Source organism: Theropithecus gelada, chromosome 3 (assembly GCF_003255815.1).
Source record: "Theropithecus gelada isolate Dixy chromosome 3, Tgel_1.0, whole genome shotgun sequence".
Lineage (NCBI taxonomy): Eukaryota > Metazoa > Chordata > Mammalia > Primates > Cercopithecidae > Theropithecus > Theropithecus gelada.
In genome coordinates, this window is record NC_037670.1 from 155,542,080 (window position 1) to 155,565,926 (window position 23,847).

At 43.8% G+C, this 23,847-nt stretch overlaps 1 protein-coding gene across 1 annotated transcript in view; it reads left to right on the top strand.

The window, feature by feature from the left end:
• The window catches only part of MKLN1 (muskelin 1), a 375,585-nt gene that overhangs the window by 12,558 nt on the left and 339,180 nt on the right, over window positions 1-23,847 (top strand). Inside the window, exon 2 of the mRNA XM_025379575.1 lies at window positions 19,125-19,246. Coding sequence (XP_025235360.1) covers window positions 19,230-19,246 — 17 coding nt within the window. The 5' untranslated portion in view covers window positions 19,125-19,229. The remainder of the gene's footprint in view (window positions 1-19,124; window positions 19,247-23,847) is intronic.

The window sequence follows — 23,847 nt, forward strand, 5'->3', positions numbered from 1 at the left end:
GCCTGGCCAACATGGTGAAACCCCGTCTCTACTAAAAATACAAAAATTAGCCGGGCATGGTGGCAGGCACCTGTAATCCCAGCTACTTGGGAGGCTGAGGCAGGAGAATTGCTTGAACCTGGAAGGCAGAGGTTGCAGTGAGCCGAGATTGTGCCACTGCACTCCAGGCTGGGCAACAGAGTGAGACTCTGACTCAAAAAAAAAAAATCTACTTTTTATATAGTACAGTACTGGGTATTATGGAGTTGAAGATAAAAGAGGATAGATAATTGATAGGTAGGCAGACTGACAGACAAAAGATCTAGTGACTGATAAGTTCCATGAGAATTGTTCAGGTGTATCACAGTATCAATGTATAAATTCAGTCTTTTAAAGCAACGATAGGCAGTCAGACAAAACTAAGTTTAAATATGAGCTCTTTTGCATCCCAGCTGCATGACCTTGGGGTGATTACATGCACCATATAGGCTTCAGTTTCCTCTTTTTGAAATGGGTATAATAACACCTACCTCTCAAGGAGGTTGTGAGAATTAAATGAGATAATGTATGTAAATCAGCAGGTGTAGTACCTGGGAAATGGTAGACAGTGAGTAAATGGTAGCTGTTGTTGTAGCATTACAGCAATATGAAGGTAGGTAACTTATTCAAAAGAAGCACACAACCAAAGGCAAAGCAGAGTAACCTTGCAAGTCAAGAAGTCACGGACACATATAGAAACCCGCAAATCTGGGGGCTGAACACCTGGCCGAGAACATTTGGCTGAAAATAAAAGCAGAAGTGACATTGTCACGGGAGCATAGAATAAGGCACCTGGCCAGTTGTCTTGCCTTTGTCTTCCCTAGCAACCAGCTGCTGGGTTGTCCAAGGAGCCTTACTTATAGGTCCAACCCCCACCCTCCCCAGTACTTAAACACTGGCTCAGACTGGAGAAAGTCAGCATTAGTATCGGCCCCACCATTGTGCTTCCTTTTAGCCAGGTCAGCCATGGGGCCTCAGACATCTGTAGCTCCCTCCTATTGTGCCTCCCCACCCCTCTGCCCAATATGGGCTTCCACCTTGGCCTCAACACCTCAGCCTCTGCTCCTCTTGCCTTGTATCCCAGTCTCCCTTTGGATGTGGGTCCCTGTCTTGAACCCCAGCCTACTTTATCATGATCCTGATGTCTTCTTTAGCTTAGCTCTGACCAGTCATCTTTTGCAGAGGGCGGTATGCTGCTGCCTGCACCCCTGCTGTGCTCTCCTCAAACTATGGGACACATGTGCCTTCCCCTTTATAGATAACCCACTGCTGAGGTAAAGCTAAACTGCTTGGCATTAACAGCTTCCTGAATTTTATGTGATTAAGAGATGCAAGGTTTTGCACAGGCCAGCTGCCCAAATACAGGCTGGTTTCTGTATTCAGAGCCCTGCCCCAGGGAGCATCCCCCTCCCCAGGTCTTGGCTTGTACCTTCTCTCCACTGGCTGTATGCAGTCAACTAGTCCTAGCGTGCCTTGTGATCCTGTTATGGCAACATCAGTAATGCTTTCCCAATACAAATGACAGAATTATTGGCACAGGGGCATGATATAGGGGTAATGGAGAACTTCAGCTTATCTGACATCTACTGACAGTCTCATTCTGCTGAAAAGTGATCGTCAAATAAAGTTGGCATGACTTAAATTTAAACTAATTGCTTACTGAAGAGGTACTATTCGATGCTTAATTCTAACCAGCTAAGAAAAATGTGTTGGCAAAGTGGAAGTGACAAACAACTTAAAATAAGTGACCAGGGTAGCTTTGAATTTGTAATAGCCAAAGAAGGCAATTCTGCACTTGTTAACCTGACACGAACAAGAGGAGCAAGTTAAGAGAAAATATGGACACAAGACTCCCCCTCTGGCCAGGAACTAGGAAATAAAGGGCAAGAGGAACAATATGATTGGAAGTGTATGTTTTTACAAAATCAGTGGTTTAAATGAAGAAAAGACGAGCATCTTAAAAAGATCAGGCTGTGGCTCACACCTGTAATCCCAACACTTTGAGAAGCCCAGGCAGGAAGATTCCTTGAGGTCAGGAGTTCAAGACCAGCCCAGGCAACAAAGTGAGACTCTGTCTCTGCAAAAAATAAAAAATCCAGAAAAAAAAAAGATTAAAAAGATCAATGTGGTTGTTCTGGAAGTGTTCACTTAAGCTCGTACATTTAAAGGACATGTATAAAAGGCAGGAGAAGGGGTATATAATGAGGCTTCCTTCAAAAAGGAGGACTCAGATCCGTGAGACCCGTGAGAATAATGTCAGAAGGGCTAATGACCAGAGACAGCTGAGGTCTGGGAAAAGTATTGAAGACAATGAATTATGAACTTTTATTTTTGCTTATGTTTATAGTAAAGAATAATACTGAAGAAAGGATAGTACCATTGAATGGGGCAGGTGTCATATGTGAGTAGTTAAGTGAAAAATAGAGTCATTTAACTATAGCATGTCCTAGATTCTAAAGTACAGATATCCCCGCCATTTTTTTTAATATTTCTAAAATGAGAATGTAGGTACATTTAACATGGCAGTGTTTTTTGGGAGGGCTCTCAAAGCAGCAATTAAATGGTGGTGTATCCTACCATATGCTGATTTTTTTTTTTTTTTTTGAGATGGAGTTTCACTCTTGTCACCTAGGCTGGAGTGTAGTGGCACGATCTCGGCTCAGTGCAATCTCCGCCTCCTGAGTTCAAGCAATTCTCCTGCCTCAGCCTTCCGAGTAGCTGGGGTTACAGGTGCATGCCACCATGCCTAGCTAAATTTTGTATTTTTAGTAGAGATGGGGTTTCACCCTGTTGGCCAGGCTGGTCTCAATCTCCTGACCTCAGGTGATTCTCCTGCCTCGGCCTCCCAAAGTGCTGGGATTACAGGCATGAGCCATTGCACCCAGCCCATATGTTGATCTTAGAATAGAAGAAATACGGCCGAGTGTGGTGGCTCACACCTGTAATCTCAGCACTTTGGGAGGCTGAGGTGGGCGGTTCACCTAAGGTTGGTAGTTTGAGACCAGCCTGACCAACATGGAAAAATTCCGGCTCTACTAAAAATACAAAATTAGCCAGGCGTGGTGGTGCACGCCTATAATCCCAGCTACTTGGGAGGCTGAGGCAGGAGAATCGCTTGAGCCTGGGAGGCGGAAGTTGTGGTGAGCCGAGATCACGCCACTGCACTCTAGCCTGGGCAACAAAAGCAAAACTCCATCTCACAAAAAAAAAAAAAAAAAAGAATAGAAGAAATATGGAATTGTTTTTCACTTAGTTTGCTGGTATCAATCGCACTCAGCAGATGAGGGGTCTTGGATCTTGGAAGTGGCATTGCAGCCAGTGACCACTAAAAGGTGGGAAAGAGTCAGAAAGGAGTTTGGAGGCCACACGCAGAGGCATATTATCTCATGGAGCACACAAAGGAGAGTGCACAAGTGTGACTGAAGAACAGGAGTGCAGCAAATATTAGAGACAGGACAAGAAAGAAAAACTGATCAAAACCTTCTGAGAAGGGGTAGAGAGAGTCCATTGCCGACCCACAGAAGCCAAGTCACTGAACATGTGTGTCACAGAGGAGGATGGAATGGAGACAGGGGATGGGTGTTGAAAAGACCAGGCATGGCCAAGATGCAAGAAAGAATAAAGGAATTGCTGTGAAGATGCTCAGAACAGTGTCTAACATGTGGCCAGATGGGAATGGCTTGCCCTGGGCAGGGCATTTTGAACTGTGCCTGGAGCATAATACATATCTACCACTGTGTCCTGCCTTTTCTGAATCGATTAAATGATTGACTTAAAGCCCTGGGGCTCCAGGGTCCAACTATGTGGCTTCGATTAACCACATAGAAGGCTCCTCCGGGAAGGTATTTAAATCACGTTGTGGGTTTGGGATCACAGATCAGGAAAGACATTGTGAAATGGTATAAGCAAGATGCTGAGTATTTTTGTTTTTGTTTGCTTGTTTAATAAAGGACAGGAATGATCCGAATAAGTAACCAGGGAACAAGGGAGCCAAAAGCCAGAAACGTTACCAGAATCAATTCAGCGGAGAGTTGGAGCTGTGGTCTGTTTCTACTAAGTCTGTGGAACTCATGTTGAAGAAGGAGTTTAGAGAACCTATGGATCAGTTGGCTGTGGAGGAAATTGTTCCAACCCTATATGAGCAGGCCCCTAGAAACTGTGATGTGCCAAGTGGTCCATATGCAGCTTGAACATAAAGAGAAGGGACTGAAGTATCACCTCTGATTCAAAAAAATGGAAAAACATGTGGTCAAGAAGAATGGAATACATTTCAGATGGATTAAACAATTAAATGTGAAAAGTCACCCATATAATAGGGGTGATATGTGCTTAAAAGATGAAAGTGGTGTAAGCATTTTTTGACCTTGGAGTGGTAAAGGCCTTCATGAGCAAAAAAGCAATGGTTTATGGTTTATAAAAGAAAAACATTGTACTTGAGAGGCTGAAGCAGGAGAATCACTTGAGTCCAGGAGTTTAAATCCAGCCTGGGCAACATAGCAAGACTTTGTCTCTAAAAGAGAAGAAGAAAGAAAGAAAAACATTGATATATTTCATTACTTAGAACTTACAGCTTATGTAGATAAGACAGTAGCACAAACAAAATGAAAAGATACATAAGAAATTCTAGAAGATTTTTTTTAATAGGGTCTTGTTGTGTTGCCTAGGCTGGAATGCAGCGGCACATTCATAGCTCACTGTAACCTTGAACTCCTGGGCTCAAGCAATCCTTCCAGGTAGCTAGGATAACAGGTGTGTGCCACCATGTCTGGATAATAATTTTTTTTAGAGATGGGTTCTCCCTATGTTGCCCAGCCTGGTCTCGAACTCCCAGACTCACATGATCCTTCCCCCTTCAGCCTCCCGAGTAGCTAGGACCACAGGTATGTGCCACCACACCTTTTTTTTTTTTTTTTTGGTAGAGACAGGATCTTGCTCTATTGCCCAAGCTGGAGATTCTAGGACTTCATGTATATGACAAATGATAGTGTCTTTAACAGACATACAACTCATACACTTACAAGAAAAAGACAAGATCTCAAAAGAAGAACAGGTAAAGAACAACAAAAGGCAAAAAGGAAAAAAAGGAATTCAACTGGTCAGTGAAAATGAAAATGGTCCAGTTTCATTATTAATTAATGAAAATGCAAATCAAAGTAAAACCCAGATGCCTTTGTGCCTAGAAAATTGTAAGAACTTTAAAATGATATCTTACATGGATAAAGATTCAGGGAAATAAGAACTCTCATACCATATTGGGAGTATAAATTGGTATAAGCCTTCTGAGAGCAATTTGGTACTGTGTGTTAAAAACCTTAACATACACAAACCACTTATTTAACACAGCAATTTCATCTTTAAGACTTCATCCTAAGAAAATAACTAGAGGTACTAAGAAAATTTAATGTAGAAGAATATTTAATGTAGCATTCTTTATAATATTGAATACTTAGAAATAACAAGTGTCCAAAAAGAGTTATTGCATAAATTTTGTGTATTCCCATGATGAAATCTATGTATCCAATAAAAAGCAGGTTATGGAAGATATCATGACATCGGAAAAGGTTGGTCATTTATTGTTTATTAAAGACAGGGTCTCTCTGTGTCACTCAGGCTGGAGTACAGTGGCCTAATCATAGCTCACTGCAGCCTTGACCTCCTGGGCTCAAGTGATCCTCCTGACTCAGCCTCTGAATTAGCTGGAACTATAAGAATGTACCACCATACCTTGTGAATTTTTTTAAACTTTTTTTAGAGACAGGGTCTTGCTGTGTTGTCCAGATTGGTCTCGAACTCCCAGCCTGAAGGGATCATCCTGCCTCGGACTCCCAAAGTGCTGAGATTACAGGTGTGAGCCACCATGCCCAGCTAGGTTATTTATTTTTAAATATATTTTCTCAGAAAAAAGAAAGACTGAACGGAGAAAAATATTAACAGTGGCAATATTGTGGTAGTGGATTTATAATTGATTTTATTTTATGGGTGTGAGTTCTATAGTCTAAGTCCACTTTGATAGACATGTGTGTTCTTATAGTCTGGATTAAGAAGACATTTAAGATGAAATGGGAGCCAAGGTGAACGATGAAAGGATACATTTAAATTAGACAAAATTTAAATTTAGATGAGATTCAAATTTAAATTAGCTTCAAATCTTCTGATCCATATAAACGGTATCTAGGGATACAAAAGGAACTTCCAGGTGTGATTATAGTCATGCTATGAGGAATCACTGAGGACAGAAGAAATACCATATGCCTCGGGTTGGGCAACTGTGCCAATTTTTAAAAGGGAAAATGGTGGATTCCAGAACCTATAGCCTGATAAGCTTAGTTTGGTTAGGGAAAGAAAGTTGGTACCAACAAGAGCCAATCTGGGTTCACTGAAGTTAAGTACTTCCAAACCACTGTCATTTCCTTATCTTCCATGTGCTTTAAGTCACATAATCCTCGTGCCAGACCTCTAAGGTAGATATTGCTACCATTACTCCCATTTCAAAGAAGTGGAGCCTGAGGTCATAAATGTCAAGTGATTTGCCCAAGATCCTCTAGCTGGTTTAGTTTTTTCTGTAGATAATGTTAATAGGTAAGAAGATGACAGACATATTTGTCATACCTGTCATTGGACAGAGGTTTTCAAGGGATACTGGTGAACAATATAATGGTCAATGAAACAGTATTATTCAGTATTATTAGTGGATGAAATGTTTTATTATTACATTTATTACTAATGTATTATTAGTAGATAAAATGATTACACACACAAATGTGGGTTGGATGAGGTAGCTCATGCCTATAATCCAAGCACTTTGAGATAGGCTGAGGCAGGTGGATTGCTTGAGTCCAAGAGTCCTAAGACCAGCCTGGACAACATAGTAAGACCTGTCACTACAAAAATTACAAAAATTAGCTGGATATAGTGGCATGCAAGTAGACTCCCAGCTACTTGGGAAGCTGAGGTGGGAGGATTGCTTGAGTCCAGGAAGTTGAAGCTGCAGTGAGCTATAATCATGCCATTGCACTCCAGCCTGGGCAACAGAGGGAGACCCTGTCTCAAAAAAAGAAAAAAAAAAAAGGTTGGGTATGGTGGCTCACACCTGTAATCTCAGGACTTTGGGAAGCCAAGGTGGGAGGATTGCTTGAGCTCAAGAGTTTGAGACCAGCCTGGGAAATATAGTGAGACCTCACCTCTACTTAAAAAAAAAATTAGCTGAGCCTGGTGGTGTGCACCTGTATTGCCAGCTACTCGGGAGGCTGAGGAGGGAGTACCACTTGAGCCCAGGAGTTCAAGGATGCAGTGAGCTATGATCATGCCACTGCATCCAGCCTGAGCGATAAAGCAAGACTGTGTCTCAAATTAAAAAGTGCAGATTAATAGGACATTGTTTACCTGGAGGTTTCTAAGCTGTAATAAAAACACCACTTCCCAAGTACTTATGTGCAAGGTTCTATGCAAAAACGCTTTCATTCATCATCTCAGTTAATCTTCCCCAGCAGCTGGAGAAAGAGGTATTGTTATCCCCATTTTACAGATGAGCAAACCAAGGCTCAGGATGGTTTATGAACTTGCTTGTAATCACCAGATAGCTAGTAATTAGAAGAGCTCAGATAGGTCACAGAAAGTCTGGTTTCAGAAGCCACATGCTTAACTATTATACTAAAGTATCTTGTTTTGGTTATTGGCTCCTGTTATGCTCAAATTTTTTTATTAAAAGATACATTAACCTGGAGCAATGATTTAAAAGGCATACTTCTGCTAAGGATTCAAACTTGAGAGAATTAAAGAAAAGGAAGACAAGAAAACCACCATTTATTGAGAACTTACATCAGGTATTATACTGCCCTAGTTTCAGACTCAGGACCACTTCACAGTGCAGGTAGGATTAGCCCTATTTTCACTGATAAGCAGGTTGAGACTCAGAGAGATCACATGACATGTTCGAGGTCACTGGACTATGTAACAGAGCCAGAATTCGAATCCAGAGCTGTCTGACTCTTAAACCTTTCCACTTTTTACGATTGGCTCATGAAAAGCAAATGTACAAATACGTAATAGTGGGAAAAAGTATAAAATCTTGCAATTGGCTTTTAAAAGTCAATTATGTAAATATTAGATTTAGAAGACCTAGTATATCAACATTTCAATTGCAAAAGATCTCAAGATTTGAGCTGATCCTAAAACACCACGAGTCAGTAGTGTGGCGTCAGAACACTCATACAATCTCAGGTGGCATTCACAGAAGGACCGTGTCCTGGAAAAGGGAAAGAATGCACCTCCTGGTTTCTAACTGCTTATACCAGATGGAAAGAATTGTGATTAATTCTGAGTGCCACATTTTAAAAGGGACTTTGACAGACTAGGGTATGGTTATGCAGAGGAGAGCAGCCAGCTGGTAACAAAAGACACACACACACGTACATACATATACCCATACATAACGACTGGATTATTTCACAGAGGTGAAATGATTGGGAAAGCCCCAGAGGTGGCTGGAAACCATTCTCAGTTAGCTGGAGGGCTGTCGTATGGAAAGAAAGTCTTCTTATACTGTGTGTGTCTCCAGAGGACAGAGCTATAGTTGGAAGGAGGCAGATTTGGGCCAATAAATGAAAAACCAAAGGCCGGGCGCAGTGGCTCACGCCTGTAATCCCAGCACTTTGGGAGGCTGAGGTGGGTGGATCACAAGGTCAAGAGATCAACACTAGCCTGGCCAACATGGTGAAACCCCATCTCTACTAAAAATACAAAAATTAGCCAGGCATGGTGGTGGGTGCCTGTAGTCCCAGCTACTCGTGAGGCTGAGGCAGGAGAATGGCTTGAACCTGGGAGGCGGAGGTTGCAGTGAGTCGAGACTGAGCCACTGCATGCCAGCCTGGGTGACAGAGTAAGACGAAAGGAAGGAAGGAAGGAAGGAAGGAAGGAAGGAAGGAAGGAAGGAAGGAAGGAAGGAAGGAAGGAGAAGGAAAGACCAGAGCATGACTGTACCTTGCATATATTTTTAGGCCCTGAAGTACCAAGCCTGATGCCCAACCAGTTGTCTTGTGGGGTAGTAGGCTCACTAGAGATTTTGAGCAGAAGCTAGATGGCCACTTGTTGTACTCAGGACTCTCATTCCATAAAATAATTCCTACTCCTTGCCCAATTCCACCTTCTTTCCAGCCTTACCTGCTTCCCTCCTGGCCAACTTCAAAGAGGAGTCTTCACTCAAGCCACTCAAGATTGACTTCTTTTTTAATTTTAATTTTAATTTTTTTTTTGAGACGGAGTCTCGCTGTGTCTCCCAGGCTGGAGTGCAGTGGCGCGATCTCGGCTCACTGCAAGCTTTGCCTCCTGGGTTCACGCCATTCTCCTGCCTCAGCCTCCCGAGTAGCTGGGATTATAGGCATCTGCCACCGTGCCTGGCTAATTTTTTGTATTTTTAGTAGAGATGGGGTTTTACCGTGTTAGCCAGGATGGTCTCAATCTCCTGACCTCATGATCCATCCACCTCGGGCTCCCAAAGTGCTGGGATTACAGGTGTGAGCCACCGCGCCCAGCCTCTATTTTAAATTTTTTTACTAGATGAGGTCTCAGTATGTTGACCAGGCTGGTCTCAAACCCTGGGCTCAAGTGATCCTCCTGCCTCAGCCTTCCAAACTGCTAGGATTATAGGCAGGAGCCACTGCATCCAGCCCAGGCTGACTTCTATTTTCTTTTTTTTTTTTTTTTTTTTTGAGACAAAGTTTCCCTCTTGTCACCCAGGCTGGAGCACAATGGTACGATCTCAGCTCACTGCAACCTCCGCCTCCCAGGTTCAAGCGATTCTCCTGCCTTAGCCTCCTGAGAAGCTGGGATTACAGGCACCCACCACCAAGCCCAGCTAAGTTTTGTATTTTTAGTAGAGATGGGGCTTCAGCATGTTGGCCAGGCTGGTCTTGAACTCCTGACCTCAGTTGATCCACCTGCCTCGTCCTCCCAAAGTGCTGGAATTACAGGCATGAGCCACTGCACCTGGCCTGCTGACTTCTAATTCTCTAGAAACTGTGCTCATCAGGTCTTCTAATTACTAAGCCTTATCCCTGGTCCGACCCCAGAGAGAGCTATTGATCATTTTCTCTGGGAAGGTCTCATGTCTCTTTCCTTGCAGACCTCCCTCTGTCCGACTCTCATGCCCCATCTTTATTCCTTTCCAGTCTATTGCCAGGGTCCTTCTCCACTGACAGCCGCCTCAGGCTGTTTTTCAGTGTTCTTTGCTTGGTCCTTCTCATTGTTTGTCTGCCCCCAAGATATCCTATTCATTATGAGGACGGAGCCACTGCTGGGCCCGGACTCATGAACCTGTGCATTCAGTACAGACCTCTCTCCTGATCTGCAGACATGTCATTCATTTGCACTGGACATCCCACAATTACTGTGAGCTTCATACCGTGCTCAGCATCGCCTCTGCACTTGCTCTCCTTCCCGCCTTTAGCTTAGTGTCATTGCACTTCAACCTCGACCCATCTCTCCTGCTCCCAAACCTCATTCTAATTGATAACTGTGTCCACAGTGCTACTTCTAAATCCCCCTTGGACTTGTTACTACCCTTCACCCCACTGCTGCTATGGTGACTCAGACCTTAATCCCTTCTTTAGGCTATTACAGTAGTCTTCTAATTGGCTTTCCTGGCTCAGTCTTCATCCTGCCACTAAAGTTTTTATTTTAATTTTTAAAAATATGAATGAGCACATATTTCCACTCTTTAAGAAATGCTGATAGTTACTTACTGTCTTCAGTATTGAGTCCAGATTCCTTAGCTGTAATCAAGGTTCTTTGCAATACAGCCACAACATACCTTAGCATTGATTTCCAGCCCACATCAGACTTCTCTCTTTTCTTGGAACACAGTTTTCCCTCTCCACACCTTTGTGCCTGTTTTCATCCTATTCCTCTTATAAAAAAGCCACTCTTCTCTCCTTGCCAACTCATCTCCTCCTTCAGTGCTTCTAGGAAAAGAATCCACTTCCTTTTTCTTGTCTTTGTTTTGAGATGGCATCTTGCTCTGTCGCCCAGGTTGGAGTGCAGTGCAGCGATCTCGGCTCATTGCAACCTCCGTCTCCCAGATTCAAGAGATTCTTCCACCTCGGCCTCCCGAGTAGCTGGGACTACAGGCACCCGCCACCACGCCCAGCTAATTTTTGGATTTTTAGTAGAGACAGGATTTCGCCATGTCGGCCAGGCTGGTCTCAAACTCCTGACCTCAGGTGATCTGCCCTCCTCCTCCCAAAGTGCTGGGATTACAGGCGTGAGCCACTGTGCCTGGCCCCTCTTCCACTTCCATGTCAGGAGTTTAGGGACACATCAGAGTGAGAAATACAATATTTAAGGTAATGGACTGGATCGACAATTGCAGAGGGACAAGCCCAATGGGGCTGCCAATATTCAGACATTGGGAAGGGCCCAGCCAAAGAGACTGGGAGGCAACAATGAGATAAGAGGAAACCTAGTGAGGTGTGATGGAAGATAAGGGTAGAAAGTGTTTTATTAGAAGGGGGTGAACATTGTGCCAAGAGGCTGCTGAGAGGAGGAGTAAGATGAAGACTGTGAATTTGGATTTGATGTCATGGAGGTCATTGCGAGCTTCATTGGTGTGTTTTCAGTGGAGTAATAGGGGCAAAAGGCTGACTGAATTGGCTTCAAGAGATAGGCAGAAATGAGGAAGTAGATGCTTGTTGAATGGATAAAAGTCGGATGAATGAAGAAATAATGTCTTCGAGAGGATCCCATGATCAATCATGAACCAAAATAGATAAATGAGTTATTCTGAGTCTCTGAAAAACTCCCGAGTAGAAACAATGATGTGATTTCAGGGTGCAAAGCTTTGCATAAGTGACAAGGGAATTCAGGTGGGATTACTCAGGCAGTAGAGTGAGTCTAGGAAGGGTTGTTTATGAGCTCTGTTGTGCTTGCAATTTTATCTCCTCCTGGTCCCAGTTCATAAAGGCCTTCATGCAAGACTTCTCAGAGGGGGCCTGAAGGAAGAGCTGTCCCTGCAGGGACTTGGGTGTAGGATTTTGAGAGATTATTTTCAAACACCTCTTGCAGGTGTGTGGGGTTCCTGAGAATAAGCCTTTCAGGCTGACTCCCGCCCTTTTTGGGGGGTGAGCAGCACCAAGTCTGCCTGGTCAGGAAGAGGTGAGTATGAAAAACCTGATCCATCCAACATAGTGTATTTGAAAATGCTGTACTTCAAAATGTTTCTCTATAAAAATGTTATATTGAAATAATAATGGAGATGGACCAAGTGGTCGCCTAGATTTGATGAATAAGCAGGCTGTTACTACCGGCTCCCCACTGGAGTACAACAGTAATGAAGTATGAAAAATACAAACCTGGGTAGACCAGACCCAAACTTTGATTTTGTGTTGTTCCCTGTGTCATTTTCCTCAAATGGTCAAAGCTTCAAAAGGCATTTTGGTACCGATTCCATATAGAATGTGTTTTTACTTACATGACTGAGGACAACACGTTTCCCTTCATAGAAGCATTTTTGGGGATGTCCAGGGCCCAGATTGTGAAACAGAACCAGCCATAAAGTAACTGAACAACTCCTGTTGTACCACATGTCCTACCGTTCTCCAAATGCATCGTCTGCTCTTATTTGTTGGTGTCTTTGCCCATGCTGTTCCCTGGAACACCCAATGCCCTTCTTCCTGGCATGCTTAGTTCTAGGAGGACCTTCTACAGGAGGCCTTCCTCACCCACCCACACACAGAGCCCCAGACCACGTTTGCGTGTAGTTCAATCGCCACACCTACCACAGTGAACTTCAATGGTTTTCTCTTCTGGATTTCCCATTGGATTGTGAGTTTCTTGAAGCCTGTGACTTTGTCTTAATTCTGGGGTTCCTAGGTTGTTTTATTTTTTTGCATGCCACCACAGCCAGCTAATTTTTAAAACTTGTTTGCATAGATGGGGTCTCCCTGCGTTGCCCAGGCTAGTCTTGAACTCCTGGGCTTAAGTGATCCCCTTCCAAAATGCAGGGGTTACAGGTGCGAGCCATCGCACTTAGCCGTTATTCCTATTTCTATCCTGTGCATCTAGAATAGCGCCTGTACATTTTGAGCACATAATCGTGTTTGTTGAATAGTTGCATGAAGGCTGGAGAGTGTGGATGAATGAATGAATATATAAAAGGATCAGAAAAATGTTACCCCCCTAATTGAAGCTAATAAAAGAAAAAGAGTGTCAATGACTTCACGTATATGCAGAATTTGCACATATAATGTTTTTTCCACATCCGATTGAGACAAGATTATTGCAACGTAATGCATATGGAAAGGGGAGTGATCCATCCAATGACTTGTACTGTGTGTGACACAAGATTGTGGAATTATGCTGATGAACATCAGAGTTGGGTGGTAGGAATTGATTGGTTTAATTCTAGATTTGTGAGAGAGATGTGATCTGTGAAACATATGAACATGTTTTTGTTTTTGAGATGGAGTCTTGCTCTGTTGCCGAGGCTGGTGTGCAGTGGCACGATCTCGGCTAACTGCCACCTCCGCCTCCTGGGTTCACGCAATTCTCCTGCCTCAGCCTCCCAAGTAGCTGGGATTACGTGCATGCACCACCATACCCGGCTAATTTTTGTATTTTTAGTAGAGATGGGGTTTCACCATGTCAGCCAGGCTGGTCTTGAACTCCTGATCTCAGGTGATCCACCTGCCTCGGCCTCCCAAAGTGCTGGGATTACAGGTGTGAGCCACTGCGCCTGGCCAGAACACACGAACATTTTGGTCCTTGTCTTGTCTTGTCTTTTTTTCTTTTCTTTTCTTTCTTTCTTCTTTCCTTTTTTTTTTTTTGACGGAGTTTTGCTCTTGTTGCCCAGGCTGGGGTGCAATGGTACAATCTCGGCTCACTGCAATCTCCGCCTCCCGGGTTCAAGTGATTCTCCTGCCTCAGCCTCCTGAGTAGCTGGGATTACAGGCATGTGCCACCACGCCCAGCTAATTTTGTATTTTTAGTAGAGACGAGGTTTCTCCACATTGGTCAGGCTGGTCTCTAACTCCCGACCTCAGGTTATCCACCTGCCTCCACCTCTGCCTCCTGAAGTCCTGGGATTACAGGCGTGAGCCACTGCGCCTGGCCGGAACACAGGAACATTTTGGTCCTTGTTATTTCTTTTAAGCAAAATATTTTTTCCTTTAAAATTGGAGCACAAGGTACATCTTAATAAATATGTTTATTTGAAGCATCATTTCATTAGTCATGGTTTTTAAATTTTTCATAAAAAAATTTAAAAATAAACCAGCCATAACACCTCTGAAGTGGAAGTTACACTGAACCAGTCATTTCATTTCTAGGTGCCTTGGTCTCTTTCATGCATAATTTGTAAAATGATAATAGCCCTTACTAGTATTTACATTGTAAAAGTGTTGTTACTGTAAATTAGGTAGTCTAAAATGGGTTATGATGCCTTCTTTGAAAGACAAGCATTACACACAAATGAGGTATTATTATTTAGTTTTGCCTTTTCAAGCTCATTAAATGAGAATTAGATGAAAACTCTGCTTTAAGCAATATTCAGTGGGTAAGTGACTATTGACTTGAGTGAAATGAAAAAAAATTTCTTCGGCTGAAAACTCAGTTTGTGCAGCCTAGCCTGTCTGTGCACGGGCAGAAATAGTATATTTATATGTGATGTTTACCAGTGTTCTTTATCTCCTCTCTGTGCTCTAATCACAAACTGAAGACAGTTAAGCCTTTCAGTTCAGTCGCTGTATACGTTTTGGAAAACCTAAGTAATCTGGAATGATTACAACTTAGAAATAATGTTTCCACGAATCAAGTCATGCTGCTAGCTTTCTTACTGATTTAGGGCCTAAATTAACTGTGCCAGGCCTTCACTTCCACTCCTGGTTCTTAGGATGGGGGACCTATTCCTGCAGTGTTTCAGGTTAGTTACCACTAAGGCCTATGAGCACCTCATTAGCACCCCAACCAGGCCCAGGGCTTTCCTATCTTCTTCTTGGAATACAGGGATAGGATGGCAGGAGAAGGGGTGTTGTGGAAAGAAGATTTGAAGAATTGTCAATATCAGAAATTTCATGTGAAGGTCTGAGATCTGAAACAGTACCCTGGGATTCAGGGTAACAGAGAGCTGGTGGTGATGGACCCATCTGTACAGCATCATTGTGGCCTCTGTGTGGTCTATTGACTCTAACCCATTTCTGGCCCCTGCTCTTGGATTCCGCCCATCCCTCCCCTCTCATTCAAACCCCTTCAGGTGTCCGTCCATTAGGCCTTGACTCACCTTCACTTCCCAGGGCCAACCTTCAGCATTGCTTGCAGTTATAGTCATCCGCTTTCCACCTGACCCATTTATTTTGGCTTCTGGATTTTGCTCCTAGGGAGGCCCCCTGCTTGGATAGCTGCCTGGCCAGCTGCAGAGCCAGCTGTTTGTTCCAGACTCCAAGGTGACTACACTCCTCTCCTCTCCCTCTGACTGGTCCCGATACATAGGCCATGACAAGAAGTGAGAGATAGTGACGGTGTGACAAATGTGTCAGAACAGTTTCATCCCTCTGTAGGTCATCTCACCAGTGGACTGCTCAGAGTTCAGGTGCACATTCATGCCTCACAGTGGGCCATGGACCAGGAAGTCTGTGTGGACCTCAGAGGCCTAGGGACAGGGGCAGGTGCAGAAGAAGAGTTAGGAGGAGGACACAAAAGGCTGATTTGGTTTGTTCTGCAGTTTTGGCCAAGACCAGTACTGGTGTTTGGGCTGCCGTTCAACACACAGGCCATGTCCTTCAAGAGCATTGGCATGAGGTCAGCTGAGCTGACACACAGGTGGTAAGGGCCTAATGGTGGCCCACCTTCCTTAACCTTGGAAAGAAAGTTTAGGGATTATGTCTTCCATTTTCAAGGCACATTTTTTGAAACAAGTGTCTGTGTCCATTGGTTCCATTTACTCCTCAACTCACTATGACCTGACTGCTGCCTCCCTGGACCCTGCTCCCTGCCAAACTGGTCAGATATCTCCATGGTTCTCACCCATGGGTGCTTCTTAGTCTTTTTCTTGCTTGATCTCTTGATAGCATTTGCCTTTGTGGACCACAGCCTACTCCTTGAAACATGCTTTTCCTTTGTTCTCTGGATACCTCATAATTCTTTTTCCCCTACCTCTCTGGCTATACCTTCTCACTCTTTTTTCCAGGGGTCCTTTCTCTGCTCATCTCATATAGCTTGGATATTTGTGTCCTCCAAACCTCATGTTGAAATTTCATCCCCAGCGTTGGAGGTGGGGCCTGGTGAGAGGTGTCTGGATCATGGGGGTGGATCCCTCATGAATGGCTTGGTGCCTTTCTTGCTGTAACGAGTGAGTTCTCGCCCTATTAGTTCACATGAACACTGATGTTTAAAAAGAGCAACACCTCCTCTTCTCACTCTTGCTCTGTCTCTGGCCATGTCATGTGACATACCTGGTGCCCTTCACCTTCTGCCGTGAGTAAAAGCTTCCTGAGACCTTACCAGAAGCAGATGTGACTGCCATGCTTCTTGTAGATCCTGAGGAACTGTGAGCCAAATAAACCTCTTTTCTTTAGAAATTACCCAGCTTCAGGCATTCCTTTTAAGCAACACAGAATGAACTAACACACCATCCTTTTTTTTTTTTTTTTTTTTGTAAGACAGAGTCTTGCTTTGTCACCCAGGCTGGAGGGCAGTGGCACGATCTCAGCTCACTGCAACCTCTGCCTCCCAGGTTCAAGTGATTCTTCTGCCTCAGCCTCCCCAGTAGCTGGGGCCACAGGCACCCGCCACCATGCCCAGCTAATTTTTCTGTTTGTATTTTTAGTAGAGATGGGGTTTCACCGTGTTAGCCAGGATAGTCTCCATCTCCTGACTTCAGGATCTACCTGCCTCGGCCTCCCAAAGTGCTGGGATTACAGGCGTGAGCCACCGCACCGGACCCACACCATCCGTTATTTAAGCTTTGGTGTTATTCTGGCTTCTTTCTTTTTCTCTGCTCCTACACACCCTCCAAGGGCATCTCATTCATCGCTGTGAAGTCTCTTGTCTGTCACGTACGCATGACTTCTAAACGCGTGTCCTCAGATTTCTAGATCAAACTACTTCCTGCTCTGAGTGTTCCTCAGTCATCACAAAACAAGCACATCAAAGGCTGAACTCAGCACCTTCTCCCCAAAATCTCCTCAATTTCCTCTTCATATTTTTGCTGTCTTAGTGAATGATATCCACTATCCACCCAGTTGTCCAAGTCTTAAACCCGATCTCCAGTCCGGACTTTTCTGTCTTCAAAACTCCAACATGTAATCCATCATGACTTTCAGTAGATTCTACCTCCTCAAGAATGTGGCTTGTACATTTCTCGTAATTTGATGCTGCTCACCTTTCCAGTCTCATATCTGACCACTCTAAGACTCTCTAAACTACTTTTAGTACTTACATACTCAGCATGCATAATCATTCACGTTCTTTCCAAAATCTGCGTACTTGTGCCCTCCCCCTGAAACAGACTTCCCCACCTCTTTATTTGGTGAACTCCTTCACACCTTGTAAGTATCTGTGTACAAGTTACTAACTTCCAATTTTCCCTAAATCTGGGTTAGGTGACCTCCTAGGGCTCTCAGTACTTATCTCTTCATAACACGCTTCTTTATCACAGCTGACTTTCCTGTTTCTACCGTGCCGTCTCCTGTGAGGTTCCTGTAAGTGCTTACGGGGACCCTTATTTTTTCTATCCATCTTTGTATTCCTAACGCCAACAAAGTATTTGGTATAAAAAACAAATGCTCAAGAAATGAATGAATGCGAATGTCAAAGGTATCATTGTGAAAATAGCAATTACATTTCTGGCTGGGTGACTCACAACTGTAATCCCATCACTTTGGGAGGCCAGGGCAGCAGGGTTGCTGCAGCCGAGGAGTTTGAGACCAGCCTGGGCAACACGACAAGTCTCTCTCTACAAAAACAAAAAAAAGGTAGGGCACGGTGGCTCATGCCTGTAATCCCAATACTTTGGGAGGTTGAGGTGGGCACATCACCTGAGGTGAGGGGTTTGAAACCACCCTGGCCAAAATGGTGAAACCCTGTCTCTACTAAAAATACAAAACAACATTAGCCGGATGTGATGGTATGCGCCTGTACTTCTAGCTACTCGGGAGGCTGAGGCAAGAGAATCACTTGAACCTGGGAGGCGGAGGTTGCAGTGAGCCAAGATCGCGCCACTGTACTTCAGCCGGGGTGACAGAGCAAGACTCCATCTCAAAAAAAAAGAAAAAAAGAAAAAATTAAAATAATAATAATAAAAAAAATTAACCAGGTGTGATATGCACCTATAATACCAGTTAATCAGGGGGCTGAGATGGGAGGATCACTTGAACCCAGGAGGTCGAGGCTGCACTGAGCTATGATAACACCACTGCACTCCAGCCTAGGCAACAGAGTGAGACCCCGTCTCAAAATAATAATAATAAATAAAATTTCCAATCGGAGAAAGCAATTAGTATTTTACTCAACAAAGATTTGTCCAGTCCCTCAAACATTAAAGGGATTTATTTAAACACTAAAACTATTGCTGGGCATGGTGGTGCACACCTGTAGTCCCAGCTACTTGGGAAGCTGAAGCAGGAGGATTCCATGAGCCCAGGAGATTGAGGCCAGCCCTTTTTAAAAAAAGATAACCCCATCTCTTTTTAAAAAAAGATAAAACAAATTTAGAAGAACTCATCAACATTAGAATTGCAAGCAGAGGGGGCTAGGTACAGTGGCCTATTGCCTGTAATCCCAGCACTTTGAGAGGTCAAGGTGGGTGGATCACTTGAGGTCAGGAGTTCAAGAACAGCCTGGCCAACACAGTGAAACCCCGCATCTACTGAAAAAAAAAATACAAAAATATTAGCTAGATGTGGCGGTGCACGCCTGTAATCCCAGCTACTCAGGAGGCTGAGGCACAAGAATCCCTTGAACCTCGGAGGCAGAGGTTGCAGGGAGCCGAGATTGCGCCACCACACTCCAGCCTGGGAAACAGAGCAAGACTATGTCTCAAAAGAAAAAAAAAAATTGCAAGCAGAGGGTAATTAATAGAGGTATACTTCACATCTGTCCCTTGGGGGCGTCTTTTCCAGAGTTCCATATCCAGACTCTCAAACCATGTTTTGGGATCATCCAAACATTCCGTCCTCCTGACTCCATAAACTATTGGATTCATAACCTGCTCCATACTTGAAAACATGGGGACTGGAATTCGGTAAGTGTTGATGTTTCATTTTTTCTCTGTTTAGTTGTCAACAATGGACCGTACCTGTAGAGTAATGCTTTTGTAATTCTCTCTGGAGTCTTCATCAGAAGATGTGACTGGACTCCTGACTAGTCTAGTTGTTTTCACATTGTTTGAATGTGCTATGTGTACCGAGAAATGTTGTGAAGTCTTCTGAGGAGTTCCATCCTTTCACATTTTCTCCTCTGTTTCATGAGTATTTAAATTCTTTGGGCACAGTGGCTCATGCCTGTAATCCCAGCACTATGGGAGGCCAAGGTGGGCAAATCACGAGGTCAGGAGTTCGAGACCAGCTGACCAACACGGTGAAACCCCATCTTCACTAAAAATACAAAAAATTGCTGGGCGTGGTGGCAGGTGCCTGTAATCTCACTACTCAGGAGGTTGAGGCAGGAGAATCGCTTGAACCCAGGAGGCGGAAGTTGCAGTGAGCTGAGATTGCACCACTGCATGCCAGCCCAGGCAACAGTATGAGACTCCATCTCAAAAAAAAAAAAAAAAAAAAAAAGAAATTCTTTATCATTGCTCTGTTGATTTTTTCCTAAAGTGATTTACATAGAGAAAAGTGGATTTTCAGCTGGGCACAGTAGCTCACGCCTGTAATCCCAGTGTTTTGGAAGGCCAAGGCAGGAGGATTGCTTGAGGCTGGAAATTCAAGATCAGCCTGGGCAACATAGCAAGACCCCATCTCTACAAATATTTAAAAATTATCTAGGACTACAGGTGGCATGTGCCTGTAGTCCCAGATACTTGGGAGGCTGAGGCAGGAGGATCACTTGAGCCCAGGAGTTCGAGGCTGCAGTGAGCCCTGATCACAACACTGTACTCTAGCCTAGGCAACAGAGCAAGACCTTATCTGAAAAAAATAAAAAATAAAAATAAAAGTGGATTTTGAGACTCAGAAAGACTTGCTCACCACTCATGGCCAGTTGAATAATGCAGGACATGAGTAGTTCAACCATACTCCAAAACCAACTCTGCTTTAGCCATACTGCCTATTGGCAACCCTATTCCATCCCCACTGTCAAATTTCTCTAGCTCCATAACTGCTTTTGTTTTTCTCTTTTTTTCTTTTTTTTTTGAGACCGAGTCTTGCTCTGTCACCCAGGCTGGAGTGCAGTGGCGTGATCTTGGCTCACTGAAAACTCTGCCTCCTGGGTTCACGCCATTGTTCTCCCTCAGCCTCCCGAGTAGCTGAGACTACAGGTGCCTGCCACCACGCCCGGCTAATTTTTTTTTTTTTGTATTTTTAGTAGAGACAGGGTTTCACTGTGTTAGCCAGGATGGTCTCGCTCTCCTGACCTTCTAATCCGCCCTCCTAGGGCTCCTAAAGTGCTGGGATTACAGGCATGCGCCACCGCTCCCAGCCTGCTTTTGTTTTTCATAACGCTTCTTTGTTTATTGTCTACCTCTCCTTCTAGAATGTAAGCATCATGAGGGCAGACAATTTTTTTGTTCAGCACTAGACGCTCAGCACTTGGAGTAGTAACTGGTACGCAGAAGGCACTCAGTAAATATTTTTTGATTGAATGAATAATGTATTTTTTAAGTTTTTCTTTTTATTTTTTATACTTTTTAAAATAGAGATGAGGTTTTGCTATGTTACTCAGGCTGGTCTTGAACTCCTGGCCTCAAGCAATCCTCCTGCCTCAGACTCCCAAAGTGTTAGGGTTACAAGCATGAGCCACCACACCTGGCCCTTGTTTTTCTTTGTTTGTTTCTTTCTTTCAAGAGGTTGATGTGGGTCGGGCACAGTGGTTCACGCCTGTAATCTCAGCACTTTGGGAGGTTGAGGCGGGTGGATCACCTGAGGTCAGGAGTTCGAGAGCAGCCTGACCAACATGGAGAAACCCAGTGTCTACTAAAAATACAAAATTAGCCAGGTGTGGTGGCACATGCCTGTAATCCCAGCTACTCGGGAGGCTGAGGCAGGAGAATCGCTTGAACCCAGTAGGTAGAGGTTGCAGTGAGCCGAGATCGTGCCATTGCACTCCAGTCTGGGCAACAAGAGTGAAACTCTGTCCCCACCCCACCCCCGCCCCCACCACACACACACACACACACACACACACAGGGGCTGATGCACATTCGGATCTCTAGGGATCTAATGAAAGTCTGGTTTTTCCCTGAACACTTGTATCGATGACTAAGACAATAATACTGACGGCACGCTTAAAAAATTTACAGATGACACACACTAGAAAGAATAACAAATAGGTTGGAGGATACAATCAGATTCTCTCTCCGCCCCCAATCCTGACAAAATGTAATAATGAATCATATCAAACCATATAGAGTTTAATGGGTACCAATATAAAGTACTCAAAGATCCCCAAATTGAATTGTACAAGTACTGAGTGGGGGCGAGATGGCTTACAGCTACACACGGCAGGAAGATTTACAGTCTCCTGTTGATTGTAAGAAGATGATGAGTCAACACAGTGGGATGTAGCTTTTTTAAAAATCAATCTTTTGTTGTATTAATAGAAATGTAATGTTCCAGAGGGGAACTAGTTCTCTAGTACTCACCAACGATCAGACCACATTTATTGTGTTTTATGAATTCTGGGCTTCAGACATTCGGATACATTGATCAACAAAGGATTATATGAGAAAAATAAAAAGGATAATAAGAAATCTGCTGCACAGAGTTGTTCAGAAATAACAAAAAGATCCAAGGTTGTATGTAGGTGTGTAAGGGGGGTGGTGAAAACTAGCATATGTAGCTACCTTTCAATGTTTGAGGTCTATCCGGCAGAGGAGAGATTTGATTTCTTCTGGGTAATCCCAATGGCAGATTGAGGGCCAATGAGTGGAAGATGTAAGCATGTATATTTCAACCCATTAACACTGGTCAGCTGCTAGATTTGCCTAGCAGCCAAATGACAACCATTGGAGGTAGTAAATTCCCTGACCCTGGGGCCCAGAAGCGGGGCAGTCATGCCCCATTCACTGGGTACATTTGTGATAGAAGTTCAAACACCCGGGTGAGGAAATGAGGAGAATAGATTTGTTTATAATAGCAAACACAGAGTGAGTGCGTACTGTATGGCAAGCGCCATAATATGTGATTAACGTGGTTGTCATTTCTAATACATCAATCCCACTAGCTCATTTTACAGATGAGAAAGTGAGGCTTAGAGGGATTAAGCAATTTGTCCAAGAACTTACACCTTGGTACAAAGCAGATCTGGGATTTGAACCCAGGCAGTCAGATCGCAAACCTTAATTATTATTCTATAAGGACCCCAAGGTGGGTGTGGTGGTACACCTCTGTAGTCCCAGATACTGGGGAGGCTGAGGCAGGAGAATCACTAGAATTCAGGAGTTCAAGACTGCAGTGAGCTAGGATCATGCCACTGCACTCCAGCTTGGGCATCAGAGTGAGACCTTGTCTCTAAAATAAGTAAATCAAAATAAAAGTAAAGTATAAGGACTTTTACTTCTAGAAAGCCGTTCTTTCCCACCTTGAGATCCTATCACTCTAATGAAATAATCAAACTGAGGAGTTTATCTCAAAGGGTGGATGATTCTATAGTACGTAGGTTCCCTCTATATGTAATATGCAGGAACTGTATTAGTCTGGCCATTTGCCACTTGGGCATACTAGATGGAGCCCACCATAGGATCTGGCAGAGTAGGTGCTTGCTAATTATTTATTAAGTGAAAAGAATGAACAAATGCTACAAATACAACACCGGCGGGATCTGAAATGACAGAATCTCAATATATTGTGCCTGAAGAAAAGCACATTTCTGGGTCGTCTACTGAGGAGCCTCAGCAAAAGTGATAATCCATCATTCCCAGCAAAGGCCTTGAGAATTCCTGTGCAATTGTTTGAACGATATTCATTTAAACAAATATTTATTGAGTACCGGTCCTGTCCCAGGTATGTCCAATGTGTGAAGGGTGCAGAGGTGAATCGGAGGATGTGCTGTCGGTGGGGGAGAAGACTTGTGGGCAAATTCTTACAGTACCTTGCGACAAGTGCTATAGCAGTTGCATGTATTTTTTTTAAGTATGATGGAATCAAAGAACAGAAAGGAACTAATTCTGCTAGGTTGAAGGAGTCATCTGATACTTGATTATGTTTTATTTATTTATTTACTTACTTTTATTTATTATTCTTTTTTTTTTTTTGAGATGGGATCTCCCTCTGTTGCCCAGGCTGGAGTGCAGTGGCTTGATCTCAGCAACCTCTGCCTCCTGGGTTCAAGTGATTCTCCTCCCTCAGCCTCCCAAGTAGCTGGGATTACAGGTGCCTGCCACCATGCCCAGCTATTTTTTTGTTTGTTTGTTTTTAGTAGAGACGGGGTTTCACCATGTCAGGCTGGTCTCGAACTCCTGACCTCAGGTGATCCACCCGCCTCGACCTCCCAAAAGGCTGGGATTATAGGTGTGAGCCACTGCCCCCAGCCATTGATTATGTCTTAAAAATAGCTTCCACGTATGTATTACTTGAGTTTATTCAGTCTTCATAAAGACCATGTGAGATCGTGACCCCTTCTTGTACAGAAGATGAAATAGAGTCTTACGGAGCTTAGTTGAGCTCCCCAGGGTCATATAGCTAG